Source organism: Mus caroli, unplaced genomic scaffold (assembly GCF_978045245.1).
Source record: "Mus caroli unplaced genomic scaffold, Mus_caroli_1 scaffold_10, whole genome shotgun sequence".
Taxonomy (NCBI): Eukaryota; Metazoa; Chordata; class Mammalia; order Rodentia; family Muridae; genus Mus; species Mus caroli.
The window spans coordinates 57,984,566-58,005,960 of NW_028227265.1; the positions used below are offsets into that span (position 1 = coordinate 57,984,566).

The 21,395-nt window shown below is 50.4% G+C and overlaps 2 protein-coding genes across 2 annotated transcripts; one reads left to right on the forward strand and one right to left on the reverse strand.

The window, feature by feature from the left end:
* Window positions 1-6,504: 6,504 nt before the first annotated feature.
* Window positions 6,505-11,382, reverse strand: Mvb12a (multivesicular body subunit 12A). Its single transcript, XM_021169946.3, has 9 exons — window positions 11,231-11,382; window positions 11,057-11,155; window positions 10,805-10,901; window positions 8,988-9,114; window positions 8,673-8,792; window positions 8,483-8,589; window positions 7,511-7,572; window positions 6,898-6,954; window positions 6,505-6,770 (listed from the first exon to the last, which is right to left on the reverse strand). The coding sequence occupies exons 1-9, from the start codon at window positions 11,312-11,314 to the stop codon at window positions 6,708-6,710; spliced, it is 816 nt and encodes a 271-aa protein (XP_021025605.1). The 5' UTR covers window positions 11,315-11,382; the 3' UTR covers window positions 6,505-6,707.
* A 6,281-nt stretch (window positions 11,383-17,663) lies between these two features.
* Window positions 17,664-20,946, forward strand: Bst2 (bone marrow stromal cell antigen 2). The gene is made up of 5 exons (XM_021170338.2): window positions 17,664-18,033; window positions 18,753-18,828; window positions 19,372-19,411; window positions 20,406-20,526; window positions 20,718-20,946. The coding sequence occupies exons 1-4, from the start codon at window positions 17,734-17,736 to the stop codon at window positions 20,506-20,508; spliced, it is 519 nt and encodes a 172-aa protein (XP_021025997.1). The 5' UTR covers window positions 17,664-17,733; the 3' UTR covers window positions 20,509-20,526; window positions 20,718-20,946.
* Window positions 20,947-21,395: the final 449 nt, after the last annotated feature.

A 21,395-nucleotide genomic window follows, 5' to 3' on the forward strand; every position in this document is an offset into this window, starting at 1 on the left:
CCTTAGGGAATGGAAGAGGCCCACTAGACTACAGAGATCTCCACTGCTCTCCAGATTTGCACAACTGCAGGAATAAACTCAGATGGTAGCTTTGTTGTGTGGCTTCATTGTTCTCTCTCTCTCTCCTCTCCTCCCCTCTCCCCCCCTTCTCCCTGCCCCCCCCCCCTGTTTGTCTCATGTAGCCCAACTGTTCTTGAATGTTCTGTGTAGCCAAAACCAGCTTGGACTGCTGTTGCCTCCCCTCCCATGCCCCAGAATTTTTGTAACTGCTATACCCTGGGCCTTCACCGGCCTCTCCCTCCTCTGGTCCCCTCTTCTCCTCTTGAGATCTTGAACTGAGCCCTGGAACTCACCCAAGGCTGTGTCAAGAGACTCTGAAGAGCTGTCAGAAGGCAAAGACAAAACCCACCCTCCCTTTGGGCACCACACTAGGAGCAGAACTGGGGAGCCAAGGAGGCTTTATCTCAGCCTCCATCTTGGGACTGTCCAGGCTCACGCCAGGTCAGAGCCAAGTCATCAGGCAAAACAGTTGATCAGGGTGTGGCAGAATGTGGCTCCACCCTCCAACAGCCACAACTGAGACACCCCCATCTCTCCTTGTTTGTTCTGATGAGGTTTTTTATGTAGCTCAGACTGCACTGGGACCAGCTATGAAGCTGAAGATAACTTCAATTCTGATCCTCTTGCCTCCACCTCTGGGTGCTGGTATGCCCACCATGCCTGGCTAAGTCACCCTCTATGCCTCTAACAGAGGCTCACCTCACAGAACCACCAGGGAGAGTCTGCAGCTAGTTGGCCAAGGAAGGAGGATCTCTGAAAGTTCTAGCTCAGGCTAGGCTACATAGTGAGACCCTGCCTGAACAAAGTAGCCTGTGTTGGCCAGGCATGGCAGTATAGATTTGTGATCGCAGGAGCAGGAGGATTGCTGTGTGTTCAGACTGGGGAGTATAAGCTATCACCCAGCCCTTGAGAGGCTGAGGCAGAGTCAGGCAGGAATTCAAGGTCACAGTTGGGTACATAGTGAGTTTGAGGATAGCCTGGGCTACATGAAACTTAAACAGAAAAAAAAAAAAGTAATGTAGACTGGCTACATAAGATAGGGACAGAGGACATCTTATTACTAAGATGTGGAAACAGTTTAAGCACTGCTTACTGTGGGCATGCAGTGGGCTTTATGATTCCCTACAGACTTGATGGTGTTGGCTATGCACTCTGTATGGACCCCTGGCTGTAGCCACACAGAGCTGTGTGTCCCAGGCAGGCCCTGTGGGACCCCAGCAGCAGCATAGAGAGTTCCCCCAGCAACCAGGATTGAAGGTTTGGGCCACTGTGTGTGGTTCGGGACAGACTGGTTTCTCCTGACTCAAGGGCAAGTACAGGTCACAGGAGGCCTCCGGTTACCCAAAGTGCTCTGAAAAGTGATCCCGGGTGGTTCCGGGGCAGCTGGGAAGGTGACCAGGGAGAACAAATGGTTTTTGCTTGGGAGTGAGATCAGATTTGGTGGCTGGCGCCACAGCAGCCAGGGTGGGGCTGGCAGCCCAGGTAAGGGCAAGCAGATGCCCAGTATCCAGGGTGGCTTAGTGGCACCTGAGTGTCCTTGCTGACCCACTTCAGAGCTTATCTGTCCAGCTTCAACACAGGATGAGAGTTTTCAACTGCAGGGCTATCTGGAAGGCGCATAATAAACACACACAGACAACTCTTTGGGAACAAGAGCGTAGGTAATTTTTTAAGGCTTAAAGTCCTCCCACCCCCCTACTTGAGGCTGTCTGGACTTTTCCTCTCTTTGGGTTGGGCGTTGTGCTTTCATTCACTCCCTCTCTCTCTCTCTCTCTCTCTCACACACACACACACACACACACACACACACACACACTTACTCTGTGTGTTCTTTTTCTTCTTCCACATACACACACTCTACACTCACTCTAACCTCACACACACTTCACACTCTGTCCTCCTACTGTCTCCTCACTCACTGCCCACACCACACACTCTACATTCACCTCATGTGCACCTCACTCTCTCACCTTTTTCTTGCCCCAGTATTTATTGTTACTCTAAAAGCAGGTAGAAAAAAAAAAGACATCATATAATTGTTACCAAATCAAACTCAAAAGAACGACCACATCCCACAAAGAATCAAGAACTATAATTGTTCCCCAAAGTCTCAAGCTCCCCCTATTCCCAGGCCTGCGACCAAAATAATAATAATAACTATAAACTTATCTCTGTTTAAACTTTAACTTTTGACTTATTATATTTTAGAGCTCAGAGCCCCAAGGCCAGCTACATGTATTTTCCTGTGAAGCTCTAATGATAAATGACATGGGCAAAGCTGCCAGGCAGTGGCCACGAAGAATCAAGTTAACCCTTAACTCAGTAGTTCCGCTAGCTTTCTGCTTGTCTGCATTGCACACAACGACTCTCCTGAGAATCCCAGTGTTTTGACTTAGTTTTACTAGTATAAGATTTTTATGTACTCTATACTTGCTTATCCAGGAACCTCTCTCAAATGTTGTGCAAAAGTTATTTCATAATTTTAATAGCTTTCTTGGGGTCCCAATGTTAGCTCTATTTCATTTTCTAATAATTTCAAACTTCCTTTGTAAGCCAAACATTAATCTGGAACTGCCATTCTGCAGTTATTACTGTGGTTCCAAGATGAGAGCACACAGCTTGTACCTGTAGGCCATTAGGACTGTGCTGTGCCGCTATGCTTTAATTTTTTATTGTTTAAGAATCATTATATCAGCCAGGTGTGGTGGCGCACGCCTTTAATCCCAGCACTCGGAAGGTAGAGGCAGGTGGATTTCTGAGTTCGAGGCCAGCCTGGTCTACAAAGTGAGTTCCAGGACAGTCAGGGCTACACAGAGAAACCCTGTCTCAAAAAAAAAAAAAAAAAAAAAAAAACAAAACAAAACAAAAAACAAAACACCAAAAAGAAAAAAGAGAGAAAAAAGAATCATTATATCAAGGAACATCTAGTATTACACAATTCACCAGAGCAGAAGGGAGTAAGAAAGTCAGATATAATAGAATAATTATGCACACCAAAGCCAACTGAAAAGCACTCATGCACAAATAAAATCTATACAGCTGATGTCCAGGACTAAGGTTAGGAGAAATGGAAAGAACTTTTTACAAAGAGCTGCCTCCGGCTACTGAAATGTCTCCAACCAAGCCTGCTGAGACAGTCTCTGTTATGGTATGCTGTCCCCAGCACTTAGCTAGGCTCCTCTGACGTCCTCTTGACATAGTTCTGACCAGCCTGTGCTCACCTGGTACAAGCAGCTGCCATCTTCCTCAGAGTGGCTGTGACTACTCAAGAGGCCCCTCGAGGGCTGGAGAGGTGGCTCAGTGATTAAGAGCACCGACTGCTCTTCCAGACAGCCCCTGCTCCCTCCAACCATGGCTCAGTGGATAAGAGCACTGACTGCTGAAGGTCCTGAGTTCAAATCCCAGCAACCACATGGTGGCTCACAACCATCCGTAATGAGATCTGACGCCCTCTTCTGGTGCATCTGAAGACAGCTACAGTGTACTTAGATATAATAATAAATAAATCTTTAAAAAAAAAAAAAAGAGAGTGGCCCCTCGAGATGACCATTCCTCACAGCAGACCAGAGTGGGCAGGGTTACTGAACACCTGAGAGCGCTCCCTCCCAATGCTTCTCCCCTAATCCTACAGCTGTGCTCTGGAGGCAAGTGGGGGACACCCCCCTCCCCCGCGCGCTATGGAGCTGTTGGGGTCATCAGCCCCATCCAGTTACCATTTCCCAGTGTTGTGGCTGTGTTGGGGTCCTCCACACCCATTACCACAGCATCATGCTCTGGAAGTCCAGCGAATATACTGGCTCCCCAAGGCATACTCTGCTAGAATGTTTTGTTGTGGTATCCTAGCTGAGGGAGTCCTTCAAACACCTGCTGGAACTCTGGGCGATCCACCTGCCTCAGCCTCTTTAATTGGGTAAAACAGCACCCACCTTCCTGAAATATCTGCACGTGTTTGACAGAAGTTGTGAGTACTGAAGGAAACAATGTATCCGTCCCCAAACCTCCTGGCAGGCTTGTGGACATCTGTAACCTCCCTGAGGTGGACAGATTGGGCAGTCACTTTGTGAGCATGTGTCCTCCGTGGTATCTACACAGAGCAAACTTTCCCACTTGGGCTCTTTTTTCTTTATTCTTAAGATTACTTTATTTATTTGCTTTTTTTTTTTTTTCTTTTTTGGAGACAAGGTCTTTCTACAAAGCCCTGGGGGTCCTGGAACTATATAGATCAGACTATCCTTCAATACACATAACTATGTAGACTAGGCTATCCTTTAACTTACAGATCCACCTGTTTTGACTTACAAGAGCTGGGATTAAAGGTGTTTGCCACTACACCCAGCCTATCTTATTTTTGAGGCAGCCTCTCATGTAGCACAGGCTAGCCTACTGTTGTCAAGGAGGACACTGCACCTCTGATCCTCTTGTCTCCATCTCCTAAGTGTGTCTACCTTCCAGACGCTGGCCACTCAACAGCAGCCCTCCACCCTGCACTCTGTAGTTCTAAAGCTCAAAGACTCTGCAAAGGCCTCCAATGTCAGATAAAACCTAAGGGTTTATTTCCAAAGGTGCCTCAAGCTGGCAGAGCTCTGGCTACAAACACCAGAAAACATCAGACCCTCAGGTGCCTGCAAGCTTAGATCTCCCTTCAGCATGCTTCTCAACAGGCAGGCTGCCTCGGGAGTCTGTTAATCTTCAAATCAGACAGAGAAGCACTAAGCATAGTCTTTGTTCAGAAAAAGAGAAACAAAGGCAGAGGTAAGAAGAGATGTGGGCTGGAGGGATGGCTTGGCCATCAGGGCCACCTGCTGCTGTTCCCAAGCACCCACACCTAGTGGTGCACAGCCACCTGTGACACCAGCTACAGACCCAGTGACACCGCTGGCCCTCGAGGGCTCCTGCACACACGTGCATATAGATACACACACATACACATAAAGGTAAATCCCATGCTGGGCAGTGGTGGCCCACGCTTTTAATCCCAGCACTCAAGAGGCAGAGGCAGAGTTTTAGGCCAGCCTGGTGTACAGAGCAAGTTGCGGGACAAACAGAGCCACACAGAGAAATCCACTCTCAAAAAACAAACAAACAAATGTAATTCAAATAAAGCTCTAGGTGATAGGCAAGAGTGCACCGTCCTAGCCCCTCAGTGTAGGGGATGTGTCTTGCAATCAGGGTTTACAGATGTTCCTGCACACAGCCTGTGTGCACATCACTTGCAGCTCACAGCCCACCTCACAAGACTGTCAAGGATTCAGCTTGGATTTTTTTGTTGTTGTTGTTGTTTTTGAGACAGGGTTTCTCTGTGTAGCCCTGGCTGTCCTGGAACTCACTTTGTAGACCACGCTGGCCTCAAACTCAGAAATCCACCTGCCTCTGCCTCCCGAGTGCTGGGATTAAAGGCATGTGTCGCCACGCCCGGCTCAGCTTGGTTTTTAAGTACTGTCAGTCTCCAGGGCTTGTATATGAAGGGAGGATTCTTATTTCTGTAGGTGAACTCCATGTGTAAATTAAGATGTCTCTAAAGAGGGCTGGTGACATGGCTCAGCAGGGAAAGGTGCTTGCGGCCAAGCCTGACAATCTCAGTTCAAACCCCAGGACCCACATGGTGGAAGGTGTTGTATGGACCTATCTGGGGAGATGTTCCCCAGTTAGAGGAATCATCCACAGACGAAACAACAATACCAACTTGGTGAGCCACTGAGTTTTACTCAGGTTCCTTACAGGAGTAGAAATGACTCCAAGACAGCTCTATCTCCAAAAGATGAGCTCACCCAGCAGGGTGACAGCTCACAAAGCTGGGGACCTGGAGCTCACTCACTGTACAGCGGGTGACAGCAGCTCTCAGCAGTCTTTACTGCTTACACAAGCTTGGGGAAGCAAGCCCTGGTGCATCTAGCCAGGTTGGTACCTCTTCCCACAAATGAATAAAAGTTAATAAGCTTAGGTGGTCATCCTGGATGAGCTACATGAAACCAATTTTCAGAAAACTCCAAAATTTAAAAATTAAAATAAATAAATAAATAAATAAGGCTGAGGCCACAGCTCCGCTGGCCAGTGCATACCTGGCCGTCTCAGCTCAGAGCATGTGCCTAGCACATACACATTCTTAGTTTCCATGCCCAGCACCGCATAAACCAAGTGTGGCAGAGCATGCCTGCAACCCCAGGAGGACCAGGGCTTTAGGCTCACCCTAGGCTATGCAGTGGGTTTTCAGCCAGCCTGGGCTACTTGAGACCCAGTAAATAACATATAGGCCTTACATAGAACATGAGTTCCGTCCTCAGCTCCCATGACATGGGGACTCACCTGCAACTCCAGCTCTAGGAAATTCAATGCCTTCTTCCGGCCTCCAAGAGCACCAACATACTCGCACACACGCATGCACACACATGCATATGTATAATTAAAAATATATCTTAAAATAAAGAAAATAATATACTCCACACAGTGGGTCCCAGGTAGCATTTACTGCTGGTGCATATGTGGGCCTCTAGACACAGACTTCTGCGAGAGAAGGCCACTGCTCTGCCCAGGCCGCCCCTGCACCACCAGGCAAGAGATCCTTTGTGCAAGCAGTTGGACAGAGAGGCTGGGTGTCAATCAGCAGTATCTGCAAGGCAGGAGGCGGCCAGGTGGCACCTGGGGCTGGCCTATGAGACGCTGGGGGGCAGGCGTGCAGCTGCGGTCTTCTCCACCACGAAGCCATAGTTATACTGGGGAGCAGAGGAGGTGGGGCTAAAGGACGGCTTGGGGTCTGGGGGGCGTTGGGGAATGACTGAGGGGTGGAGGCAGACTAGGGCAAAGGGTGGGGTCCCAGCACCTCACATACCCTGCACCTACCTCCTTCTCAATGTCTGCCAGTGATTTGATCGTCAGGTCCCCAAAGGCAGACAAGTTCTAAAGGAGAGAAGTGAGAGTGTGAGGCCTGAGTGCCACTGAACTGTGGTGTGTGTACATGTGCACACACACACACACACACATACACACTCACCAAGGTCTGTCTATGATATCGTAGGATAACTCCCAGGAGTTGGTCTCTCCTGAGGTGTGGGACCCAGGAACTGAAATTAGGTCAAGCTCAGTGGTAAGTGCCTTTACTGGCTGAGACACCTCTTCAAACATGCCCCAACTTCCCAGATGGGCCTCAACTAGCCCAGGCTGGTCTCAAACTCATATGCGCTATAGACCCCCAGCTTCTGCCACCTGAGTACTGGATGTCCCGCGTGCACCACCATGCGTGCCCCTGATGCTCTCAGTTTTTACGACTGGCCCCACAGACGCTAGCCTGAGAGTCTAACCCCACTCCCCACACCCCTAATCTCAGACTCCTTGGCCTGTATCCATCTCCCAGTGATGTCATGGTCATTGCGCCCAGTCATACAGAAGCAGGAATGTCACAGCCCCTTGAACAGTGGCTGACTAGGGCCTCAGATCCCGGACAGTGCTGACTTACCAAGGGCCCACAGCTCTTGCCCTCAAATCTTGGGTGCAGGGTAAAGGGGACTCCGTCCATGGCTGCAATGAAAAAGCCCAGGGAGGCTGAGGAGGTGGAGCCCAGGACCTGTGGCCTCCCTCTGTGACCCTGACCACCCAGGGAGCATAGGCTGATCTCCATTAGAGCTGCCCTGACTGCTTCTAAGTGACCCCAAGATTGGGTCTGCTGGCTGTGGTTCCTCACAGGAGAACAGGGTGAGGTCACTGGACTCTCCCTCCTGCTGACTTCCAACCACTGTATGTCATTCTTCCTTACTCTCACCTAACCCACTCAAGTTCAGAGTGTAGAAAACCCCCTTTAGGGTACTCGTCTATGTAGCTGTGGGCTCCTCAGCCCTGTGGGATATTTTCTGGCACTGAGGCTGCTTCTGAGTCCTACACAATCCTGGAACTCACCCATGAACTGCAAACCCAAACCCTAGTTCCCTGAAGCGAGCTCTCACAGCCCTGGTCCGTTGGTGGTACCCAGCTGGTGACAAGTGTGTTAATGTCATGCATGAAAAGTGTCAAACAACACACCCTGGATTCTGCCCTGCGCACCTGCAGAGAGTAAGGTCTCAGTCTCCCGCTCTCAATAGCACCAAGGGGGGAAAATACAGTTTGGGTCCTGGAGAGACAGCTCAGCAGTTAAGAGCACTGGCTGCTCTTGCAGAGGACGTGGGTTCAGGTCCTATCACCCACACAGCAACTCACAAGCCTTTTCAACCCTAGTTCCAGGTGATCCAGCGCCCACTTCTGGCCTCCCAGGGTCATGCACACACATGATGCACAGACACACTTGCTGGCAAAACACCCACACATATAAAATAAAAAATAAATCTTAAAAACTGAATGCTTGGTAGGGCAGGCCAAGGAGAGGCCTCATCCCAGCCCCCTGTCTGCCCAGGACACAGTCCCAGTAACAACCCCAGAGAGTCCACTCTGTGCTCACCTGATATGCCATAGAGACTGGATGCCTCATAGATGGAGTCGGTCCTCCGTAGAGTGGAGGCCCGAGAGCCCAGTCTGGACAGGGTCCGCTCTGGGTAGCTTCCTTTGCTGGGGAGCAGGGGACAGTGACTTCAGTCAGGCCTGAAGTCTTCTTCCTGGCCCATCTGCCCATAGGGGTGCCTGAGCCTCACCTGGGCTCTTTGGGTGGGTCCAGTGAGAGGCCTCGCATGTCCTGGCTGAGCGTGCGGGGCTTGGGCACCGGCCTTGGGGCTTTGGATTTCTTGCACCAGATGGCAAAGCCACCAATGTCCCTGGAGTAAGGGGAGGAGAGCAGGGTATCTCTGGTGGCCACCGTTTGGGAGTGTTTCTCTTTCAGCAGCTCACCCTCAGGCTAATCAGCATACTGACCACAGGGCCCTCGAGATGCCATCCCCACATGCAGAGATGCAGGTAAAATCAGGATGCAACATGGCAGGGATAGAAGCTGGGATAGGATGCCCACCTACCCCACTCGCAGGTATCCAGGCACGGTCTTAGTCTTCCCACTCAGCTTCACATCACTCACAACCACGTCAGCTGTCCCCAGGGGCATCAGCTTCACACACATGCGTTTCTTCTTGGACACAGAGGCCTCTGGGAGTGGGGGCAGGGAGTGAGAGAGGGGAGTGTACCACCAGGATGGGAGCCCCGGAAGATACTTGCCTGTACTTTGTAGGGACAACACTGACAGGGACCACACCGGGGAGCTGGTTAAATTATAAATAGGAGATTCACTAACTTTTTTGGAATCAGTGAAAAAGATTGACATTTGACGGGGGGGGGGGGGGGGGACTGTGGAATCAACCGTGTAGTACCTATTTTAGTACCCCAACCTCACTTTCCCTGGTCCTATAACCCAAGGGGTCACAGAACAACTCTTTTAAAAAATCCAACCTACAGCTGTTGTGTGTGGTACATGAGGTCAAGAGGGCTATTTTTTTTTTTTTTTTCTGAGACAGGGTTTCTCTGTGTAGCCCTGGCTGTCCTGGAACTCACTTTGTAGACCAGGCTGGCCTCGAACTCAGAAATCCGCCTGTCTCTGCCTCCCAAGTGCTGGGATTAAAGGTGTGTGCCACCACTGCCCGGTGCTATTTTCTATTATGTGCATATATTTGTGTTTATCAGACAATCTCATGTAGCCCAGGCTGGCCTCAAGATGTAGCCGAGGATGATCCTGAATGCCCAATATTGCCTCAACCTCTTGACTCTGTTGGTGTGGTGCTGGTGATGGAGCCAGGCTTTATGCACACTGGGTAAGAACTCTGCTAACTCAGCTAATGCTCCAGCCCTGGCTTTTTTTTTTTTTTTTTTTTTTTTTTTTTTTTTTTTGACAATATCTCATTCTGTAGCCAATGCTGCCCTGGAATTCATCACATAGCCCAAAGTGGCTCTGAATTGGAAGCAATTCTCCTGCCTCAGCCTCTCAAGTACTGGGATGAAGAACAGCAGTCTCCACACTTTGCAGATTACAAGGGACTGGTCACAACGGCTCAGTCCCATGAATCCATGAGACTGAAGCTCTGGCTAGCTGAGGCTACACATTGAGACCCTGTCCCCCCAAACCAATTAAACACTAAGTCAAGAGACAGCTGCAAAAGGAGGATAGGAGAATTTGTGAACGCCTCCTCTGTCTGCACACTGACCTGACCCTCTGCACGGCAGCCTGCCAGCGGTCACTAAAGACACCGAGAGAACCAAGCACCATCGGGGAGGCGGGCAGCTGGGTCAGGCAGGGGAGAAGGGAGAGGGGAGGCTGAGCTATGCAGAGAGCAGGGAAAGCCAGTTCCAGGTGGACTCGCAGTGCAAGAGCCTGGAAAGGAAAAGAGAATGGCCAGGAGGACTTACTCCACCACAGAAGCAGAGGACAAGCAGCAGGGACCAGTGGCAGTGAGGAAGGAGGGTAGGTATGCCAAAGACATCTGGGGTGGTTGTTGTTTGTTTAGGGGTGGGATTTCATGTAGTGGCAGGTATACCCCACTATGCTCAAATTCTTAGGAAGAGCTGAGGCAAGGTCTCATTCTGTAGCCCAGGCTGGATACAAAGCTGCCTCAGCCTGAATGCTAAGACAGGTACGTGTCAACTATTTAATTCTGGAGTAGTGGGTTGAGATAAAGGCCTCACTCTGTAGCCTAGGCTGGCCTTGAATTCGCCACCATCCTCCTGCTTCAGCTCCCGGAGTTCTATATTTACAGGTTGTGCCTCCCTGCTCAGCTAAGTCCTATTCCAAACATATACTAGCAGCCGTTCCCTGTGCCTGTCGCTCTCCCGTGCCCACGAATCTTACTGATATCCTGAGGGTCGTTGACTGCAGAGAAGCCTGACGGCAGTGGGCCCTTGTCCATCACGATCTGCATGTCCACTACCACATTGTCCTGAGGGTTCTGGGAGCACGAGAGGGGGCAGGTGGAAGGGGGCAGTCAGAGGGGAGGGGAAAGGTCAACGGTATGAGCAGTAAGGGTGGGAGAGAGTTGGAGAAGGGTCGAGGATGGCAGGGCGAGGGGCGGGGCAGACTCAGGCTCAGGCCACCCGTGCTCACCTCCGGGATGCCCAGAGTGCTCAGGCACAGGAAGTAGCCGGCTTTCTGCGCGAAGCCTCGGCCGAAGCTGGCCGTCCCGCCCTCCACGGTGCAGGTGATCTGCGGGTCGCACAGGTCATCGGACTTCGTCCCCTTCCTGGCCCGTCCCCGCAACCCTTGCGCGCTCCCACTTACCGCGCTGAAACCCGGCGGCGGCGGCGCCGAGGCCGACGACCAAACCAAGCCAGCAAGCGGCGCCGAGTCCGTCCCGGGATCCATCCTTCCTGGGAGCTCAGAAGGCAGCTACAGCCCTCGGAGGGACCGGAACCTCGGACTACAACTCCCAGAACACCTTTGAAAGTGCTCCGCAAAGCAGCTAGTACGCATGCGCAGGCACTGCTGACCAATCCAAAGTAACCGTGGAGACCCGCCCTCTGGACGCTTAAGATACGTTTGCGGAAAAAAGATTAGAACTCCCGCCCCTAAATCACTACCCAGTGTGAGGAGGGGGCGTTCACTTTCCGGACTTGACTACATTCCCCAGAATGCCGTGCGGCATCACCCTCTGACTCCTGCCTTTGCAAGGAAACTTAACTGGTCTGGAGAGGAGGCCTGGTAGATATAGCCTGTCATTTCAAGGACTTAAAGAGGCACATACCAGATGGTGAAAAAAACATACGAGATAGTTAGACTGATAACCAGTCTAATTAAGCCAATTAAAACTACACCAGTAGCGGGGCGTGGTGGCGCATGCCTTTAATCCCAACACTTGGGAGGCAGAGGTAGGCAGATTTCTGAGTTCAAGGCCAGCCTGGTCTACAGAGTGAGTTCCAGGACAGCCAAGGCTACACAGAGAAACCCTGTCTCGAAAACACCAAAAACAACAAACAAACAAACAAAAACCTACACGAGTCCTTTAATAGCCACAGGTAGAGTAGCCAGAGCTTAGGGGTACAGCATTTTTAAAAGCAAAACACTTAAGAACCACAATTGTATCAGTATCAGGGTCTTGGAGTAACCTTGTAACATCTGTCTGTTTTGCAGAGATTGCAGTATTTTCCAGACACAAGACAATTATTTATGATTTACACTTCCTGTACTTATTTTAGCTTACACAAACATTGTCGTTAATACATCTAGACATGGTCAGGGTCAAGGATAGCCCCCAGACTGTTGCCAAGACAGGTGTGGCTATTAGTGGGTGGGAGACTGAGAGTGTCTAGGCAGACACAAGTCAGTCAGAACAAGAAAGTGATGCCTTAATCACTTCAATAGGCACGAATTCGAGGTCTACCTGGGCTACAAGATACCCTGCTTTAAACAAACAGACAACAAGCAAACAAACCCCAACAAAACAAAAAAAATACTTTAAATATTAGCAAAAAGGAAATAAACCAAAAAAAGAAAAAAATAGAGTAGAAAGAAGAAGTTTGAAACACTTTCTGTTCTAGGATTTTGACCAAAGAAATCATTGTGGCTATGCAGCTGTTGACTTAAATAACAAATAATATCACCCTGAAGGCCAGTTCACTCACAAGCTAGGGGTTTCGTTTTTGTTCTAGTTATTTTTGTTTGTTTTGGTTGGTTGGTTTTTGAGGCAGGGTCTCTCAGGTAGCCCTGGATAGCCTAGAATTCACTATGTAGACTAGGCTAGCCTGCAACTCACAGAGATCTACCTGCCTCTGTAAGCTTTATGGTTTTTTTAGAGTGAGGGACCCTCTTTCTTATGGGCCTGCAGGTGAAATGTGGAGCTTCCACCCACGAGTACTACTTTAGCACTCCCCTCCAGGCTCTGACCCGCACCCTGGGGTATATTCTCATTTATGTATTTGTTACTATTTTTAAAATTTGTTTTGATTCTTTGTGAATCTCACATCATACACCCTAATCCTGAGGTTCTGAGTTTTGCCCAACCCCACAGTTGGGATGTGAAAATGTTTCTTGGGCAGGTGGAATGCAAAGATGCTAGACTGCGTTTGCCCTGAGCTGCTATCCGATGCTGGGCTCGAGGGAAGCAACAATACACCGCTCTGGGGGTGGGAAATCACAGTGTAGGATGTAGGAGGCCAAAGTTGGGTCCCCTGACTCCTGGGAATCCAGTCTCCTCTGGAATCGGCATGGAATCAGTAATGAAGGGGGCCCTTGATCTTTCGGGGAGGGAAGGCCAGGCCAGAGGTTCTCACACTGCTGGACACTCAGACACTATTGGAAGTCACAGAGGAGCAAAGAATAGAGCGTCCGGGTCCATGTTCCTGTGATGGAGAGCTCAGCTCATTGGCAAAAGTCCTTACCTTAGCAGCAGTTGTCTGGGAGCACAAGGAGTCCTTCTGTGGAAGACTTAGAAGACACAGCTCTGTAAACAAAGGCTTCTCCATTCTCTCCACTGTGGTTCTTGATGAAAGAGACAGTCCTTGGTTCCAAACTGTTTATTGAATGTTCATTATGGAAACTGTGTGCACAACACCACCAGAGATTAAATACCTTTTAATCCCAGCATTTAGGAGACAGAGCAGGAGGATGTATGAGTTCAAGGCTAGCCTGGTTTACAAAGTGAGTTCCAGGACAGTCAGGAAACCCTGCCTGGAAAACCCAAAAATGAATAAGTATAAAAAATAAGAATAAATTTTTTAAAAAAATATTTATTCTATCTGCATGTATACCTGCATGTCAGAAGAAGGCATCAGACCCCATTACAGATGGTTGTAAGCCAACAAGTGGTTGACTGGGAACTGAACTCAGGACCTCCAGAAGAGCAGTCAGTGCTCTTAACCACTGAGCCATCTCTCCAGCCCAAGAATAAATATTTTAAAAATACATAAGCAAGCAGGGTGTGGTGGTGCACACCTTTAATCCCAGCACTTTAGAGGCAGAAGAAGGTGGATCTCTTTGAGTTGAAGGCTACCCTGGTCTACATACCTGCCGAAGCTATATAATTAGACCTGTATCAAAAACAAGTCCAGATCCATTGAAGAAAAACAAATGTCCCTTCATCTTCAGTGTTAATGAAGAGACACAGGAAGCCTGCCTCTGCACTAAAGAAGTCAGCACCCCTTCCCTGCTCCTTCAGAGATGCCTCTGGCCTTTGGAGAGGGCAAACAAAGAGGGCCCAGCCTGGCACCACCAGAATATTGCAATTCCCCCTTTCCCCTTTCATGGTAGCACTCCCTGTGCCCTTCCCAGCCTTGAGCAGGCTGAACAGACCTTGCGTGTTTGCCACAATGCACCTTAAGGACCTAGGTGGAGTCATCTGCCTTGGTTGCACGTGCAATTTATAGAGGAATTTAGAATAGACTGCCCACTGACCTTGCTTTGCAGCATAATCCAGCTGAAACAAAGGATGGGTCTGTGGGCTCTCCCTATATAAATGCAGTGCTGAATTTTTTTTTTTTTTTGGTTTTTTGTTTTTTTGGTTTTTTGAGACAGGGTTTCTCTGTGTAGCCTTGGCTGTCCTGGAACTCACTTTGTAGACCAGGTTGGCCTCGAACTCAGAAATCCGCCTGCCTCTGCCTCCCAAGCGCTGGGATTAAAGGCGTGCGCAGTGCTGAATATTAAACTTGAAGCCTTGATCAGAACCTTGGCTTGGCTTCATTTGTCTCCCCCTCCCCCATCTCTTTTTAATTTCCAGCCCCCCTTTCAGGTAAACCCAGTTCATCCATGGCTACTGGATGTCTACATCTCCCTTTCCCCTGAAGAACCTCCCCAGGGGAGGGGCAGATGGCAGCCTTGGGAACAGACAAAAAGCAGCATACCCTACCCTCCATGTCACAGAGACTCACACTCCCTTTGATTAATAGCCAATGCTTCTCTGGTGCAGATGGCTCCTGCCCTTGAAGGGAGCAGGGACCAATATCCTTGAAGTGACAAAAGCCCACTCTTGGACTATGGGAAAGAGGCAGTTAAGTGTTCCCAGACAGCCGTGACCAGTTTGTAAAATGCACTAGCTTCTGAAAGTGTATTTTTCCTGTTTTTCCTGTTTTCTTTTTACTTTTCCCAGCTCAGGAAAGTCCCTTTCCAGCTGCACGGTTCCACCCGACTGATGTAATCAGGTTTGAAGGATGGCACTTCCTTATCACCTCCCCAGTCATGTAATCCCAAAGTTCGAGGATCCCAGTTTATACATGTGCATATATATATATTCCAAGCCCCAGGCCGAGAGCATCTAACTCCTAACCTTTGGAGCAGGGAAGGCTTTGCAATCATATAATAATAAAGATTCTCTTTGTTCTTGCATCAAACTCGAAATTCCTGACGTTGTTCTGGGGTTCCTGAGAACTGGGCATAACATTGGCATTTCATCTAGGCTCCGCCCCACAGTTACCTGGCAACAGCCAGGTGTGCCTGACTCACTATAAAAGGGACTGCTTGCCTCTTCCTCTCTTCTCTCCTCTTCTAGATCTTTCTCCCTTACCCTCTTCCTCCTCTCTCCCCATTCCCCTCCCACCTCTCTCTCTACCTGTTCACGGCTAGCCTCTACTCCTCTACTCTCTCTCTCTCTCTCTGCCTTTCTCTGTCTCTACTATGCCCTCAACTCCCCTCCCCATATCCTAAATAAACTCTATTCTATACTATACATACCATTGTGTGACTGGTACCTTGGGGGTGGGTGAGAAGGGATGCCTCAGCCTGGGCCTGCAGAAGCACCCTTTTCCCCCACACCATACCACACCCCCATCAAACATATCCCTGGCTTTTTTTCTTTTTATAAAGCACAACACTGAGTCCTCCTATGCAAACTGGTCTTCACAAGGACAGAAAGCGTAATCTCTCCATATACTAGTGCTGACTTTGGCCACACAGTTTCAGACCTGAAGAGAACCCTTGTGAATGTGGTCTGCCCTGTGTGTCCTCAGTAAAGACTCCACAAAGTCACCCAGGGCCCCAAAACCTGATCATTTCCTCCACCATAAAACCAGGCGTTCAACTGAAGCTTGGTGGTGCACACCTATCGACCATCTTTTAGGAAGGTGAGGCAGGAGCATTGACACAATTTCCAGGGAAGCGTGGGCTACATAGATAGCTGGCAGGAATGAGGAAGAAAGTGCCATGGCAAAAGCAGACACATGCTGATATTGTCAGTCTCCCCAGGGATTTAGAGTCACCTGAACATTGCTAGCCTATAATTCTGACCACCTATTTTTGAGCCTCAAACGACAGGTCACTTCAAAGAGCCAGGGTCATAGGAGGTGCATGCTGGGAAATGATCACAAATGCCTACCTAGCCTGTGTGTCACCTAGTTGGCCGGAGAGCCACACTATGGCCACTGCTGGGGTACAGCTGGCTTGAAGCAAAACTGTGGCTACTGCTGGGTCATAGTCTGCCTACAAGGCTGAAAAGATGGTTGCTCCCATAAATAAGTTTTGGCGGGTCTCAAGGGTCACAGCCCCTCATTGCAGGGCAACTAAATAAGTCCTTTTGAGAAGTGGTGGAAGATTACTGCCCCTCTTACTCCTTGGAGGCTGGTCAGCCATAAAGGGGGCTTCCAGGTAGAGGGGAGCTGGTCAGATGCTTCAGGTACCCCATCAAGCCTTCTGGGAGCCCCTACCTGGGCTCCACAAGGTAACAAATATTTGGAAATGACCCACCGAGTCAAATTTGGGTTGCAATCAGGGCATGACTGAAAAATCTTCTGGAAAGGTGTGCAACCCTCTTCCGGAACTGCCAGTCTGTCGACTGCAGTCATGCCAGACAGGAAGTCCCGTCCAAGCCCCACAGATGGACCTCTTTCCCAGTGTCCCTTCTGGGCTTTGGTTTTGGTTTGGGAGGTATATAATTTAGGCAGGGTCTCGTGCAGCCCCTCCCCCCTCCCAGTTGTCCTTGATTTCCTATCCTTCTATCTCTGCCTCCTGAGTGCTGGAATGGCAGGTGTGCTCCACTACTCCAGAATCCTCCCTGGCTCCGCTGAATGTCCTGAATGGTACCCACCATCTTTCCTCAAAACACTATGCTAACTCCAGGTCATGCTTCATGTCACTTTTGCCCACAGCCAGTGGGCAAAGCCTCTCTGAGTGCCTGGTGCTCACTGAAACACTCCTTTTTTGCCCCGTTCACAGAGAGCTTGCTGTCCCTGGGTGGCAGGCAGGTTTTCCCCGCCAGGTTGCTCCTGATGCTAGGACAAGAGCTGGGAGGCACACTTTGCTACCTGGCCAGGCTTGGTTTCCTGCCCGCTGCTCTGTAGCCACTATTCACTGATTCTCAATAGCTCCCACGATCCTTTCGTGAATCAATGGGATACAAAAGTCACCATGGAGACCCCTGACTTCAAACCTTGGCCTTTGGTCTTCAGTCCACAACTGAACCTTGAAGTCTTAGTTCCCCTTTTAGGAGGCCAAACCGACAACCGCTATGGACAGCCACTGTTAAGGCGAGTCCCAAGCCCACAGGCACCAGGCACCAGGTGGCTGGCCAGCGAAGGCCAAGAATTTGAGTTGAGTTCCAGAAGTTTCTCTTGCTTCCAGGGGCATTCCACAGCAGCTTCCCCTTCCAAGGCCGAGAGAAATCCTCCTCTTTCCAGGAAAATGAAACTGAAAGGCTGTAGTTTCTCCACTAGCAGTTTGCAACCCGGCGCCTCTAGAATTGCGTTGGACTCTGAAAGTTGCTATTTGCTAGAAGCAGCGGTGGTGGGGCGGGGTTATGCTAATGAGGGCGTGGCCTGGAAAGGGTGCCTGAGCCCTCTGAAGCTCTAGGATCGACGGACCACATGGCACCCTCTTTCTATCACTATCTGCCCGTGCCCATGGATGAGATGGGGGAGAAGCAAGGATGGGGCAGCCGCTGGCAGTGGCTGGGGGCCGCGATCTTGATGGTCCTGTTCGGGGTTACCTTAGTCATCCTGACAATCTACTTCGCCGTCATAGCGAACAGCGAGGCCTGTAGGGACGGGCTGCGAGCGCAGGAAGAGTGCCGTAACACCACGCACCTGTTGCAGCGCCAGCTCACCCGCACCCAGGACAGTCTGCTGCAGGCTGAGACGCAGGCAAACTCCTGCAATCTGACCGTGGTAAGCCTGGAATCCGTCCCCTCCAGTGCCCCAAATGACTCAGGAGAGGCTTTGGAACAGCCAAGCAAGTCCCCCACCCCCACCTCGAAGGCCAGCTACTAAAGACTGTGAAATCCTGGGAGACCTTAGAACTCCCTACAGCTCTGCAATCAGGGGCCTCAGGATCCTCCCTTCCTTTGGTGACTCTCCAAACTTTGTGTAGAGTGCTTGAGTTGGAGAGCTCGAAACTGACTTAGGGACCAGCATTTGGCTTCACTGGGATATCACTCAGCCCTGATTGAATTTTTTGAAACAGGGTCTCCTAAATAGCTCCGGCTGTCCTAAAAGTCACTCTGTAGACCAGGCTGGCCTCAAATGCTGCCTTTCAAGTGTTGGTATTAAAAACATGAGCCACCACACCTAGCAAATTATTGAAACTTTTAATATGTCTCTGAGAGACCTTGTCTGGGAAGCCCGGTTCTGTTGTGTGTTTGTGTAGGAGAATATCTGGAACTTTCTACTAGGGGTTAACTATGAAGAGTTTTCAAACTCCCATGTGGGCACTTAAAATTGCCGTTTTGGAGATTACACCTTGGTAGGACTGGGTGGATACGGAGAGTGTTGGAGGGGAACCTGAAAGGGGCTTTGCTTGAGTAGAAGGTCTCAGATGTCTTTGCCTGGAAGTTTTCTAGGGGCCAGGACAACAGCCAACCCATGTTTGTGATGCTTTTCTGACTCAGGTGACCCTTCAGGATTCCCTGGAGAAGAAGGTGTCTCAAGCCCTGGAGCAGCAGGCCCGCATCAAGGAGCTTGAGAGTGAGAGAGGGGGGGGGGGGGGAGGGGGAGGGGTAGGTCCAGTGGAGCTGGGAGGAAGTAGCTTAGGCCTCCAGGTTGGGACTTGGGGAGAGGTGCTGACCCACATGAAGGGGTGTCAGGGTCATGAGCCCACTGCTTGGAAGTTTGGTTTCTTCCCAGAGACAGACAGAGTGCCAGGGATGAAGGAATAAAGCTTGGGGAGTGGAAGTAGGGGTTTATGTCAGCAAAGAGCAGAGGGTGAGTAGGAAGAACCGTTGTCAGGAGGGTGGAGGCCACAGATCTGCTGGGTTTCCCAAGTGTTCTCTAAGCTGGTGCTTCAGCAGCCCTGTAGAAGGCCTTAGGCTGGCCTTCCTTTGATTCCTTTCTCCTTATTACCCCACCCCCACTCCCTCTGCCTGACCACACTGGCTGCTGTGTGGCCTTGGTGGTTAGATGCATCCCAGGTGTTCCCTTGGGGTGCTCTGGCTGTCCCCGCCCTCTCCCCCTGCTGGCTGCTCCCGTAGAGGCAGTATACCGACCAGCCCTCTGCTTGTGTCATCGCAGATGAAGTCACGAAGCTGAACCAGGAGCTGGAGAATCTGAGGTTAGAGACAGCTCTCCCTGCCCACCGCCACCCGCTCCCCTCCACACTGCACTTCCTTCAAAACCCAGGCTCCGCTTGGCTCACACAATCTACAGCTCCGGTGTGAGCTGTGAAGAAGGCCTAATCAGGAAAGCTTACACCACCACTGGGAGGTGTTGAGGACCTGAGGCTGAATACCCAGCACCCACTTACAAATTGGCTGGAATTATATGATTGGAGCTCCATTCTGGAGAACAGACAGAAATATCCTGAAGCTCACTGCCCAGCCTGGTTAGCCCAAACAGTGAGCTTCATGTTCAGGGAGCAACGCTGAACATCTCTGGCCTACACATGCACCTACACAAATGAACACATAACAGCTTGTACACACAACACCCCTACACACACACACACACACACACACACACAAAGAAAGCCCATCATGTGTCTGAGTGAAGAGTTTCAGAGGGCCGGGCGGTGGTAGCACACGAACGCCTTTAATCCCGGCACTTGGGAGGCAGAGGCAGGGGGATCTCTGAGTTTGAGGCCTTCTTGGCCTACAAAGCGAGTTCCAGGACGGCCAGAGCTGTCAGACAGACAGAGAGACCCTGTCTAGAAAAACAACAGCAGCAGCAACAGAAAGAATACAAATCCGAGCAGGCAGAGGAGGTGACTCAGTGCCCGGAGCACTTGCAGACAAGCCCGACAGCTGGAGTTTGATCCCCAGAACCGACGTGCATACCTCTGACTCCATCCACAGGCCACACACCACACAAAGTAAAATAATATTTAAAAAGAATAAAAAGCAAAGCAAAGAAAACATGAATTTCAAAGACTAATAATAGGGCTAGGGACCTGGTAGGACTCCTGCATAGAATACTCAGAGAGGGGCTAGGGCATGGCTCAGGGGTGGAGTTCATGTCTAGAATCCCCCAGTTTCATCCCAGCCCAGGAACATATAAAAAGGAAGCAGACCAGCTAGACTCAGGTGACCTCTGCCACTCTCTCCACCCAGGATCCAAAAGGAGACTTCTAGCACAGTGCAGGTGAACTCTGGCAGCTCCATGGTGGTCTCCAGCCTACTGGTGCTCAAAGTGTCACTGTTCCTGCTCTTTTGAGGACTCAGTAGTTGACAGGTGAGGGACCCAGTCCAGGGGAACTTGTGAGGACCCCAGACCCACAGGGGCAGGGGGGTTAGGGATGGGGTGAAGAGACTATGCATATGGGATATACTTGGGCCCAGAGTGGCCCAGCTCAGGGAGGAGGCATGGCCTGAGGTGGCGGGAGCAGGGTGGCAGTTAACCTTTGAACCTTCCCTTTTTCCTAGGTCACAGTTGTTTGAAGTCACTGTGGGTCATAGTGACTCTGGAGAGGTCCTGGCAGCCCAGGTGTTCCCTTGGGGTGCTCTGGCTGTCCCTGCCCTCTCCCCCTGCTGGCTGCTTTAGGACTGGGGAGTGGGGAGGGAGTTCTGCTTTATTGCTTTTGCAGTTATTGGGGAGGGGTCACATATTTCTGGTGTCTTTGATGCTGGAAAAATAAAGTAATTTGGAAAGAAAGAGCTTGCTTCTAAGTTGCTAGTATCATTGGGTGCCCGGCTTCCCTGCTCTGCTTCCGCACAGTCAGGGGCCACCCTACAAGTTGAGGTGGACACAGTGTTGCTCATCACACCAGTCCCCCCATCCTATCTGCTGGAATCATCAAAAAAGTCTGCAACAGAGGGGGGAAGGCAGAAGGTGGCAGCTGGCTCTCAGATCTGATTGGCTTTCTGAGGAGAAAGCAGCCTGAGACCAGAATGCCTCTGCTGCTCCTTGGTCTCCTACAGCAAGTCTGGGCTGCGTTTTCTATTAGTCAGGGTTCTCCAGAGGAAAGGGGTAGAGAGAAAAAGAGAGAGCGGGGAGGCTCACAGGCTCTGGTCCCCAAGTTGAAGCCTGCTCCCTAGCTTAAAATCACCCATAGTGTGGCTGTAGCCCTTGTTTCATGCCTGCCACATGTTTCATATTGCTAA